General features: G+C 38.1%; 1 protein-coding gene across 3 annotated transcripts in view; it reads left to right on the top strand.

Annotated features, from left to right (window-relative positions):
• The window catches only part of LOC121320546 (storkhead-box protein 2-like), a 91,064-nt gene extending 78,848 nt beyond the window's left edge, over positions 1–12,216 (top strand). For 2 of the 3 annotated variants that reach the window (XM_041258969.1, XM_041258978.1), the window contains exons 3-4: positions 3,374–5,663; positions 11,737–12,215. In XM_041258969.1, the coding sequence (XP_041114903.1) occupies positions 3,374–5,663; positions 11,737–11,935 (2,489 nt within the window). In that variant the 3' untranslated portion in view covers positions 11,936–12,215. Of the gene's footprint in view, positions 1–3,373; positions 5,664–11,736 lie in introns of all 3 variants that reach the window. The other variant, XM_041258960.1, reaches the window with a different exon arrangement.
• Positions 12,217–12,692: the final 476 nt, after the last annotated feature.

The following is a 12,692-nucleotide window of genomic DNA, read 5'->3' as shown; positions in this document are numbered from 1 at the left end:
AAATTTCAGATTCATATTTACATTGCCATGATTCTGAAAAGTCGTGTATAATTACAGTATCTTCATTGCAGTCTTGCAGCAAATTTCTGTATTCTTTACGCTGAGAGTGTGGTGTTTCATTTTTCAGCTTTTTTCTCATACCCCCTGATGTGTTTTGAAAGGCTTCCCTTGTGTGTCACCATTGTAATGAGTTTAACTGATAGTCTTTCTGGTGTCATTCCCTCAATTCTCCCACTGTTTCCATGTCACATTCTGGGTCTAAAATCATCTCTTTGTTTAAGCAATGTTGACATGTTTGAAGATGACATGCTTCACTTGCTGTAGAGCAACACACTAAATGAAAGCTGTCTTCTAATCTAGTTGAATGCACAGATCCAGATGATTTAAGATCCTCAATCATTAAAGCTGCATTTTCATGGTACTGACACAAAAATGTGTCGGTCTGTGGTTTTGAGTGCTGTTACATAAAAGGGCTTCAGAGCACAGAATGAAGAACAACAGAGTCATAGTTGGGTTTTCTAATAAGAATTATGTGTGCAGGTTTTAGATGGTTCAGATACAAATATTACAAAAATAAGAGTTTGCAAAAAAGTGGTTATTTCACTGAAGTAATTTAAATAGTGTGTATTTCTGATATTGTACCTGCTAGAGTAAATACATGACAACAATTAAGGATAGATTACAGGAAAGCATATAAGTGTTTATCAACTTCGTTAAGTATAGATGCCAACTCTGTCAGGCCATTGGTACATTGGGAATCTGATGGAGTTGATGTCTTATGGAGTAGACAAAATAAAACATTTGTACATCTTATCAAAGCACCAGACAAAGCAGCCATCTTGTTTTATCAGAGTTTTAAGGTTAACACAAAATGCAAATAAAATGATACTTAATCATGTTCTAGTTTTAGTCTGAAAGATGTTATGGTTATGACAATGTTCAGAAAAAGTTAGCTTGGTTAATTTTAAAGAAAAATAAAATACTTAAAAGGTCATGTGCTGTCCTGCCGTAGAAAGAAAACACCAGAAGTGCAGAAAAGACCTTTGGAACATATCTGTCTATTGATGCCTCATTTAAACAGATTATTATTATTATTTTTGTAAATCTGATGGAGTTGACACAGATCCTAGGACAGAGTTATGAGTTATGAACATTGCAAAAAATATCTAGTAAAACTGAAGCTATACTAATGATGAATGGTTGTTGTTTTCCTTTAAAAACAGCTCTATTATTTTTTTTAACCTATGGTAATACACTGTGACACGTATTTATACCTTTTTTTCTTAAATACAGTTATCTGCACAAGTATTATTCGTGTAAGAATAATTGAAACTTAAATTTGGCAAGCGTGTTTTGTCCCAGCTCTCAAGAATCAGTGAAATATAGTAAATGCACACCATACTGCAACTTTGTAATAATAAAAAAGTGAATTTATTAATTTTATTTATTTATTTATTTTTGCTATTGGTAACCAGAAATACTTATTATGCCAGGTTGTTAGAGAACTAGACAACTCTGCTTATTGTCATCATTTCTGACCAGTCCCTTGGTGCTTCTCTATGCAGCCTAATCTATGTGTAATGGGCTGAATGAAAATGTGTATTAATTCGCTGCAGTAACAGTACTATGTCCAGTATTAGTATGTTTTCTTTTTATTAGAATTTGCATTATTAGAAGACTCTGAATGTGTTTTTATTTTTCTTCTTAAAACTGTGTACTCGTCAAATTAGTACCAACAACATCCACAAATGGCCGCTCTATTAACACATATTCTATGCTAAAGCTTATTATACACTACAGTGACTACACCATCTTCACATGCTAGGTATCATGTAAATGTATTTTGTTTGGATATGTCATAAAAAAGATAAAACTACACATTTTGAGCAGGATCAAAGTGCTTACATTATTCGTCAAGTTTTACAACAATAGGTTGGACAATGAACAAAATAGGAGCACCTGCCATAACATTGTTAATAGGAGGTAGAACACCATGGCCATTTAAGAAGTTCACATTGTTTTGGGGGACATATCATTACTCAGTGACTTTGGTCTATAATTCCTCCAGAAAAGTTTGGGGTGAAAATCCATCAACATCAAAGTTGGTTCATCGCTTTTGAGATTGCTCTTCACACAGACTACATAGCAGTCTGCTAAAAGTCGCTGTCTGATTTTCAGTATTGCATCACGCTTGTATAGCTAGTAGGACATTATGATGTAATGGCAAGTAATACTACATCCATGCTTGTTTGGGCAAGAGTGGACAATGGAATGTTTGTTTTTTAAAGGTAGGGTTGAATTGGTCTGAGGCAAAATCCTAACATAGCCCAGTTCCTATCACTATCCCACTATGTTATCCTCCAGATAGGCTTGGTTAGCATAGTAGGAGACAAGCCAGCAAGTTCTCAGAGGTGACTATAAGAAAGGAGGTAGCAGTAAGACTTCATTCCCTACAATATGACTGTTCAGGATTCTTAATTACACTAAGCTGCCGAAAGAGAATTTGATATATTCTAAATTGAATTTTAGTTAATCTCACTGACTGGCCTCAGCTTTATGAATCCCACCCGATCCCTTTATAAAATAAAGGCCTCTTTCAGATATCCTGAATTACCACAAAAAATTTAGTTTGTATTAAGTCAACTGACAGAGAGACATTTGAACCAACCCTGCTCCTAAACATCAGCTGGAAGCAGGTATCGCTGACTTATTAAAATGTTACATTCACAGAATAGATTTTTATAAACTGTCAATTCAGGTACATAATAATTGTACAACTGCTCACATTTGTATGTTGTAAATAGTGTTGTACCTATTATCTCGAAAGCATTGACTTCACAGAAAAAAATACTTGTATCCCATCACTTCTCAGTTGTATTCTCATTTATCTTGGCTGTAAATCTAGACATGCAAATAATTTGTAACTTTTTCACTCTTGTGTTGTTTAATGGTCTACTATGCATGGTTTACTTTGGTGAGATGTGATTACTCACTACCAAGCTCCTACTATCCAACAGTTAGTATAGTCAGAACACAAATCACATATTTTGCTACCAAGTCCAGGCATTATGCAGTTTGTGATATATGTTAAAGTACAAGTTCAGTGTTACATTTATTCTTGTAAATAATTTTTTATCAATTTTATACACACACACACACACACACACACACACACACACACACACACACACACACACACACACACACACACACACACACATATATATGTTGCTATTCAGTACTTTAGGATTATATATTTGTTTTGATCAATATTGCAAATGAATGACTTTGTTACTTGTACAAAGGTGGTATTTAAGTATTACTGTATTGTGCTGTATGATTACTAGACTAACAACTTTGCCCTTTGTTTCAGGTGTACCCACGCCCAGCCCAGAAATTCTACGACATACGCTGAACATGCTAGTCAGGGAAAGAAAGATTTACCCGACTCCAGAAGGTTACTTCATTGTTACTCCACAGACTTATTTTATAACTCCTTCTCTTATAAGAACCAATAGTAAATGGTATCATTTGGACGAGCGGATACCTGAACGACCGCAGCAGTGTACCTCTCCCCAATCTGGAACTGTTACACCATCCACCTCAGGCTGTGTGAGGGAGCGGGTTCACCACAAAAACCATTGCGACTCCTACAACTGTTACCGGGACGACATGAACAGCATGCATGCCTCCACCCTCCAGAGAAAGTCCCCCAAGGACTGCAAAGACTCTTACTGCCCTCCATCCGCGTATCAACCTCCTGCTACAGAAAAGAGCAAGAGCACAATGAACTTCTCGTATAAGACTGACACTCTGAGAAAACACAAGGAAGGTGGCAACGGCGGGGAGAAGCAACCCAAGAAGTTTGGTCTAAAGTTGTTCAGGCTGAGTTTCAAAAAAGACAAGACGAAACACCTGGCCACCTTTTCGGCACAGTTCCCCCCAGAGGAGTGGCCCCTGAGAGACGAGGATACACCTACCACAGTTCCCAGGGATGTGGAGATGGAGATCATCCGTCGCATCAACCCAGACCTAACTGTGGAGAATGTCATGAGGCACACGGCACTGATGAAGAGACTGGAGGAGGAGAAGGCACAGAAAAGCAAAGCAGGATCCTCAGCTCAGCACAGCGGCAGAAGCAAGAGAAGCCGGGGCCACCGGAAAGCCTACGGTAAGTCCCGGTCACACAGTAAAACCCGCGCATCCAAAGGAGATCCCTCAGAGGGCTCTCATTGGGACCTAGTAGGTGAACGGGATTATGAATTTTACAGCTCCTCCCTCGTTAGATCCCCGCGTGAACGAAGCTTTTCGGTGGAGCGTAACCGGGAGAATGTTATTGTGCACAGCAACCCCAATATTGTTGAGTCTCACTTCCCAGTCACACCTGAATGGGATGTGTCAGGAGAGCTTGCAAAAAGGAGGACTGAAATGCCCTTCCCTGAACCGTCCAGGGGAACTTCGCACTCCAAGGTCCATCGAAGCCACAGTCACACCCAGGACAGAAAGTCTCGGAATGAAAGGTCGGGCAAAGCCAAGGAAAGGTCGCGCTCGATGGACAACTCCAAGGGCCCACTTGAGGCTGCTTCTGTAGATACAGCAGAGGACCTAGAAGGCTGCAGCCCAGACGATCGGGGACAGGATCATTACCATGTTGATGATGGCACATTGAGACCTTCCCAGGCTCACCGCTATCAAAGAATTTTGCTGTCTGCTGTTAACATTAATGCTGAGGCATGTGTGCCTGATACAGTTAAGGGGAACATGGAAGATCCTGCCGTCCATAGTCCGCTGGAACACAGCAAACCCAGAGACGGTTTACTGGCTAACAGCAAGCTCAAACCTTGCTCCCCAAAGCCAGCAGCAGACAATTCCTTTCAGTGCAATACATCAAATGAAACCGTCCTCACCGCTCCCTCTCCTTTAAGGAAACATGACCATGACACCTTGACCTTGTCAGATGGAGTCAAAAAAGTTTATCCAGTTGATCGTCACAGCCCCATCCCCACCAGAGACTCCTGTGAGTTCCAAGATGTCACTACTACAAAGGGACAAAACGGCATCAGTTTACAGGTGCCCAGCCCGATGCCAGAACCAATACCAAATGGCCATTTGACACACCAACACAATGCTGAGCCCACCACCAGTGACAAAAGGAAAGAGATTTTTAGCAAGGACACTTTGTTCAAACCTCCACACAATGTATTGACTGTCGGTTTTGTAGAGAACAGCTACCAGAAATCTGGTACATTGCGGAAATCTAAGCTCATGAAATCAGCAGAGGTTCTCAACAACTGTGAGCACTTTGAGCAGCCTAGTCAGCTCTCCGTTTCACCCAGCACCTCGGCACCACAGGGACCTAAGCAGCCACCTGGGGGCCAGGAAGCCAATTTTGACTATTACAACGTGTCGGACGATGATGACTCGGATGAGGCGACGCAGAAAAACACAGAGGAGGAGAAGACCAGGGAGGATGGCGGGACAATGCAGTGGTTACTTGAGCGAGAAAAAGAGAGAGATTTACAGCGAAAGTTTGAGAAGAACCTCACCCTTCTAAGCCCAAAGGAAAATGACAACAATAACAGCCAAAAGTCTGCACATTCTGCCCGCCTGGACAGCATGGACAGCAGCAGCATTACGGTAGACAGTGGATTTAACTCTCCACGGTAAGACGAGTACAGTCAACTATGTTTACATGAAAGGGGGGTCTGTCACTAAAACACGTTCCTCCTTAGAAACTGCTTCACTGCAAAATTCATGTTCTATATAAAACAAAACGGTTGGAGTCGAAGAATTATAGAGTGGTTGCGTTATCCCTATAGGGCACATTTAAAATTAGCCCTATATAAAGCAGTAAGCTCCACAATCTTTAATTAGTGCTACTGCGTTAGTAATTAAGTGCGCTGCACAGGTGTTGACATAGATTGTTTCTTAAATGGGTGGTTCCTTTGCACCTACACCCCTAGCCCCCTATACAATCACCTACAGCCCAATTTCTGGTTTTCAAGTACATTAATAAGGAGGAAAAGGTCATTTTTACTATATATTTTTTTAATTATTCATTTTATAGTTCGAACCGAAAGCATTCAACCATTCATGTAAACCTAGTATTTGTTTATTAAACATTTTTTATTAAGTGCTCTTCCTGCTGGCACAAGGTTCTATACAGTACAAATTTGTGCTGTTGCATGAAATCTTTGACGGCAGACCATTCACAGCAAACTAGATAAACACATTATTTGCTATGGAGAAAAAGTGAAAAGTTAACAGAAGTTGTGGCATTACAAAAATTATCAGGTCTTTATGACCTGCCCGTCAGGCTACTCTCATTCAGTGAAATATGCATTGTTGTGCTGGGGGGGGGGACGACTCAGCAGATGCTTTCAGTTCTGTGTGGCGTATATTGTGTGAAGAATAGTTGTACGGGGAAATTCGTCTCAGATCAATTTGTTAGTGAAGAAAATGCATTGGGAGTGACTCCAAAACTTTTTTTTTTATTATTATTTAAATGGAGGTAAAAGGAAACAGTAAAAGGAAACAGTTGTCCGAAAATGTAAACAAACAAACAAAAAATGTAATTACTTTGCTAGTACTAGCTTGTATCTAGGAATCATATTCATGTCGTTTGTGACTGTGTGAACTGTTACATGTTTGAAGTGTGTGTTTAACTGCTGCCTATTAAAACTATGTTTTTACATTTAGCAATTACCTGTACAGTGTTTGTCTCACCTATTTTATAGTAAACCTGATCAGCACCTTTCCATAATGTAGTAGACTTCCCCTTAGAAACGACTGCATGAGCTGTTCTTTTTCCATGCCCAGTGTTTACTTCCTTTGCAAACATTAACCCAAGCAGTGCCCAAGGGTCTAGTTTTTAAAGTAAAAATACAGAGGACTTTTTTTTTCTGTTTCAGTTCTAGCATTTAGAGTATCACACAGTATGAGTATAAAGTGTGCTATGCTAAAGCCCAAATGCAGTTATCCTGGTTCTGTTATGAATTTTGATGCTCATGAATGACAACGGAATTACAGGATAATGGACTGTTTAATTATGAGTTGAACACTAGCGTTAACAATGAACAACAACAAAAATACAGAAGGGATATCTGAACCAAGGCTCTCCTAATTTCTGAACACAGTAAGAAAAAAAAAAAAAAAAAAAAAAAAATGCAGCTGAACACATCTAATGGGTTCCATAGGGCATATCAGCACATCAGACCAAGGGAAGATATTTAAATCTGCCTTCAAGATGGTAAAAACACATTCTGTCTGCTGCAGCTAATAAAAATAAAATACATTCCAGGTTTCTAAAACCCTAGTGTTCAGCATTAGCCATCCATAATAACTCAAGTCCCTCAGCTTCGAAAATCCTTTGTCGGACATTGCAACAACATTTCATTTTGTGTTGCTGATGCATTTTTATTCATATCTCTGTACATGAATAACAGAACCACTGCCCTATTTATTTGCAGGTTTATCCTTTTTTTCATTCAAACTAAAAGGCTCTGACTAAAGATTTCACTCCTCACAATGAAGAATATAGATGTATAGCCAAGAGAAAACTAACTAAAAACCAATATGGAATGGTTTAAATATGCAGGCTCTTCTGAAACTCAATACCCTAAAGTCAGACTGAGGAAATTGAAAGTAAATATATATTAAGTGTTTTCAGGGAGCAATTTTGCTGTGGTCACATCAGAAGACCTATAACTTCACATTGAGGCACCATATTAAAAACCTCTGAACTGTTTCCATTCCAAGCTACACTCATAGTAAAAACTATTTCTAAATTGTGTGCTATGCAAAATAAATACATTTCTTTTAAAATAGTTCAGTAAATACTAAAATTTGTGTTTTGTTTTTTGTTTTTTTTTTCCCTCCCCATAAAACAGACTACTGTGAAACAATAATTAACCTCAAATGTTATTCACTCTGGAAAAGCGGTAAATGCTATTTGTGGCAATTGTATGCATGACTGTATATAGATATAAGTATATAGATGTGTGTGCAGGGTGAGGGGGTAGGAGGTTTGGATTTGTATCAACATTTACTGAATCACATTTTTCAGCAACATTATTTTAAAATCAATTTGCTGTACAACTTTAGAATAATAACAGATTTAAAATACACCTGACTAGTTGATCTCTAACACTACATTGCCATCTTGCTTACAGGCCTTTAGTTAGCTTATTGCAGCTGAAGGATAAGACCAGTTCCAGCATCCCCCCCCCCCCCCCCCCCCCCCCCCCCCCTTCCCGAAACATCATCAAGGTTGCATACATTCATGTGGGAGCAGTGATGAAAACTGCCTTCTGCAGACAATTTAGGAATTCGTCATGTGTTTGTTTGAATCTTTGACACATGAAAACAAGGTATTCTCTAAGCCTCACCTTCTCCCCAGTGTCGTGTCTGCTGAGTGTGTTGTTCTATTCTGCGAGCTCATTATATTCTGGGTGTGCTAGTTTGCCCGGTCAGGAGGTTGAGAGGTACGTTCGAATGAGGGTTGACTCGCAGATACTGTTTAAACACACAAACTTTCAAGGAACGTAAAGCATGAATAGCAATGTTTTACCACAGGTACACACTATATATATAGATATATATATATATATATATATATATATATTATATATATATTTGTATATAAAAAATTTATTTATTTATTTAATATGAATTTACCTGCATTTTGAAGTGTGTCTGGGTTTGGTCAATTTCTAAAGCAGGCCCTACACTCTGAAAAGGACCTTCTTTAACATCCTAAAGTTAGAGCTATAGTGGTTAGTACTAGCAGTGACCACTTCAATAGGTTGTAATGTTGGTTTAACAGTACAACCTTAAGCAGCTAATATATAGTATGTATTATGCATGTCTACTGTATATGTTTTGGCAATGGATGTTTCTCCATTGCCAAAAACGCTTCCCAAATTTCCCAAAGATTGCAGCATGCAGTGCTATTATCTAAGTGAGGAGCTTAATTAATAAGCTGAGATGACTTCTGAGCATATTAAAATAAGCTTCTAATTTTAACTTCCACATAAGCGTTCATTGTTTCCCAGGTGACGCATGACACTAATGATGTCATTGCTTGGTTTCTAGAAATGTTCCAATTTAGTCTTATTTTGAATGGAGATTCAAACATACTGGGTGTTTTAAAAGTTTAGATTTGCACCTTGTAGATGTTAAATGTTTGGCTTGTAAACTGTTTATTTCTCTTACAAGGTTAATTGGATTTTTCGGTGTCTTGTGATCAGTGATCACCCGGTTGGCTTCAGTATTATGTGTAATAATCATGTGTAATAATATTTTGCTATATTTATCTCATTTGTATTATTTCCACCCATGTTTTATAAAAATTACCAATTGGTTGGTAACATAGCCTTTTTCCATTTTTGCCTTGCAAAATGATCTTAGACTTCAATTTGATATCATTTCATTTCTAGATTGCGGTAGGCTTCTTTTACCTTTGCACTGCTATGTTACTACCTGAAGATCAGTGATCACCATTGTCTGTTTTTTTTTGTTTTTTTTGTTTTTTTTTTTTTTTTTCGGGGGGGGGGGGGAGCTTACATTTTGTGTGCTTTGACTTCTTTGCTGTTCATGACTTAAACCCATCAACTTTTGCACATTACTTTGCTTTATTGAGACTGCATATGCTTTTTTTTTTTTTTTTTTTTTTTTTTTGCTCTTTGATTCCCTTTGTTTCGGACAGCCCAAAAGTCAGCTTATTTCTAGCGGGGTCCTGTTGAATTACCACTGGGTGGGAGTGAGGCATTTCAAAATGAATTTAGGCACTGCCATAGTTTGTGCATCCATGTGCATCCATCTTAAATCCATCACTGGTTTTAATAGTTTCGCACACCACTTCAGTTGGTTCATTTGCTGGTTGGGAAGTGCCTTTACTATTTAGGTAAGAATGTACATTTGTTTTGAGAAGTAGTGTACCAGTACATAGTTTGTAGCATAAATACATGTGTTAGACCAAAGAACCTTGAAAATTCATAGGGTTAAATCCCAGTTAAGCCAACTCGCTGCAGAGATGGAAATATGACTCCCGTTGCAAAGCATCCTAATCCATTCCTGGTTTTAGAGTTTAATAAGACACACTTGAACTTGTTACTAATATACTGGGTCTAAGCGGGCTTGTAGTAAAATCTGGAATGGGTGAAACTGCTATGCAATAGGAGTCTTATTTTCGTCCTGGTTTGACATCTTTGGGTTTCAGCCCTCCCAAATGAAACTCGGGGATACAGAACCCCACTGGAAATGAGTGCAGCTCTTCAGTGTAGCTTAGGTAAAATTCTACACGTTCTAAATATTACAAGTGTATTGAAGACATCAAAATAACAAGGCTCTTTTATGAGAAAAAACATATCTCAGCAAAGTATATTGACTGTAACAGATGGCAGAATGTGTAGGCTTTACTTTCTCCAGTGCAAAAAACATGGTCACTTCTGCAAGCAAGTGTTTATGCTAGGATGTTTATCTTCCATCAATGCAGACAAAAAACAAAAAACTAACTTTCTGCTTAATTCTAATAGGGGAGCCTTATCTATCTATCTATCTATCTATCTATCTATCTATCTATCTATCTATCTATCTATCTATCTATCTATCTATCTATCTATCTATATATATTATAATAATACAGTCAGTGGCTCAGTCTGTATAACAAATATATGTAAATGATCAGGACCAATTTAGTTGACCAAGTTATTTTTTGTGTAAATATTTTCTAATTAAGGTAAGACCATTACAGAATACATTGAATGCAAGCCAATATGAGCTATATTATATTTATTGACATTGGCGCCAAGACAAATGTAAACAAAAAGACTAAACAACTGTTTTGTTAGGCACAGTTATGGTTAAAGGCAAAACGACCAAATTTGCTGACACTGACAGCGATTTTCATTTACCACTTGGTTGAAGTCACTGAATGCATTTCCAATTTCATTCTGTTCTGTAACCAGACTTCTGCCTCTCAGAGTTAAAAAACAAAAACAAAACAGGGTTTTAGTCTGCAATACCACACAAATATGCAGTTGTAAATTATCAAAACTGCACAGCTTGTAATTCAGAGAGAGAGAGAGAGAGAGAGAGAGAGAGAGAGAGAGAGAGAGAGAGAGAGAGAGAGAGAGAGAGAGAGAGAGAGAAGAGAGAGAGAGAGAGAGAGAGAGAGAGAGAGAGAGAGAGAGAGAGAGAGAGAGAGAGAGAGAGAGAGAGAGAGAGAGAGAGAGAGGAGAGAGAGAGAGAGAGAGAGAGAGAGAGACACTCTTATGCATTCACCAGGGAGACAGCAGCCCTCACACACAATGCAAACTTCCAGAACTCATCCCTGGGCTAGTCAGATCCTCATACCACAGGTCATTGTGGTTTTTCAGCCTACAATTAATACAGAGGTCAAAACATTTAAAGTCTCTATTATGTCCTATTATGGTAGTAATCAGATTGTGAGATTGAAAGATACAGACTGTCTGACTGTGGTTATTACTTTTTCTTATTTTCACTAATGTGTAATTATTACATTTTTGGCCAGAAGGGAAGAGTTAGGTTTCTGTTGTGCATGAGTAGAGTATTTAAATCTCCCTTGTGTCTGGAAAGCATTACACGGAACATATGTGAACAATCAGAACTGAAGCTTTGCTGATATGACATGGCGTACATATTCAGGATATAAAATATGTTGTTTTCTTTCGTCTGTTTTTTTTTCTTTATTTCTTTCTTTCTATCTCCCTATAGCACTCGTGAAAGCTTGGCTTCCAACACCTCAAGTATTGTCGAAAGCAACAGGCGTCAGAATCCAGCTTTGAGCCCTGGTCACGGTGTAAGCAGCAGCACTAAAGCTTTTAACTTCCGATCCACTGCAGACCCTCCCACCACCGAACCGGAGAAACTGCAGAAACCTTCAAACTGTTTAGCTTCTATTACCAGTGTTTGAAAGCTGACATCAGCCAAGATTCATGTTGCACCCAAGCTAAGTCATACACAATGCAGACTGTTACTCCAGACATGACTGAGGACTTCAAGTCTTTTGTATGGGAAAAGCATGTTATAGGTAAATCTTCACACTCACTAAAACTGATGGAGGTTCCTAGATTTAACAAAAAATAAAATAGAAGCATAGCTGTTTTTCATAAACCATGCCAAACCATTTAGACTGGTGGAAAAATGTTCATATTCACTACCCACTGTGATCCAACTTTTTTTTTTTTTTTTTTTCATGTACAGCAAATGTACAACAACCTTTTGGGACCTGAAATCAGCTTCCTTTTTTTTTATATATATATATATATATATATATATATATATATATATATATATATATATATATATATATATATATATATATAATATATATTATATATATATAATTTAACGCAACCAAACGAAAAGCAATCTCCGGTCTCAAGTGGTTACTATATGTAGCAGTTTAGTTTGACCAAGATACACCAACTGTGTATACTGTACTGTCCTTGACCAGTACAGGCAAAAGCATCTTAACACAGAATTTTTGTTCCTGTGGTTTCACTGTTGTTACAGCACCCATAGACAGCTGTCTCGAAATTACAGATCTGTATGCATCATTGAAAGTTAAAATGAGCTCCCTGGGGCATTTTTGTTTGATCGGTGGTTTGCTTCTATGCATGTTGCTAAAAGCAGCCTAGTTGCTGCCGAGGTTGCCTGAATTACTTGAT

Source organism: Polyodon spathula, chromosome 1, assembly GCF_017654505.1.
Source record: "Polyodon spathula isolate WHYD16114869_AA chromosome 1, ASM1765450v1, whole genome shotgun sequence".
NCBI lineage: Eukaryota > Metazoa > Chordata > Actinopteri > Acipenseriformes > Polyodontidae > Polyodon > Polyodon spathula.
The sequence above is the reverse complement of the archived record's forward strand: the minus strand, read 5'-3'. Positions and strand labels throughout refer to the sequence as shown.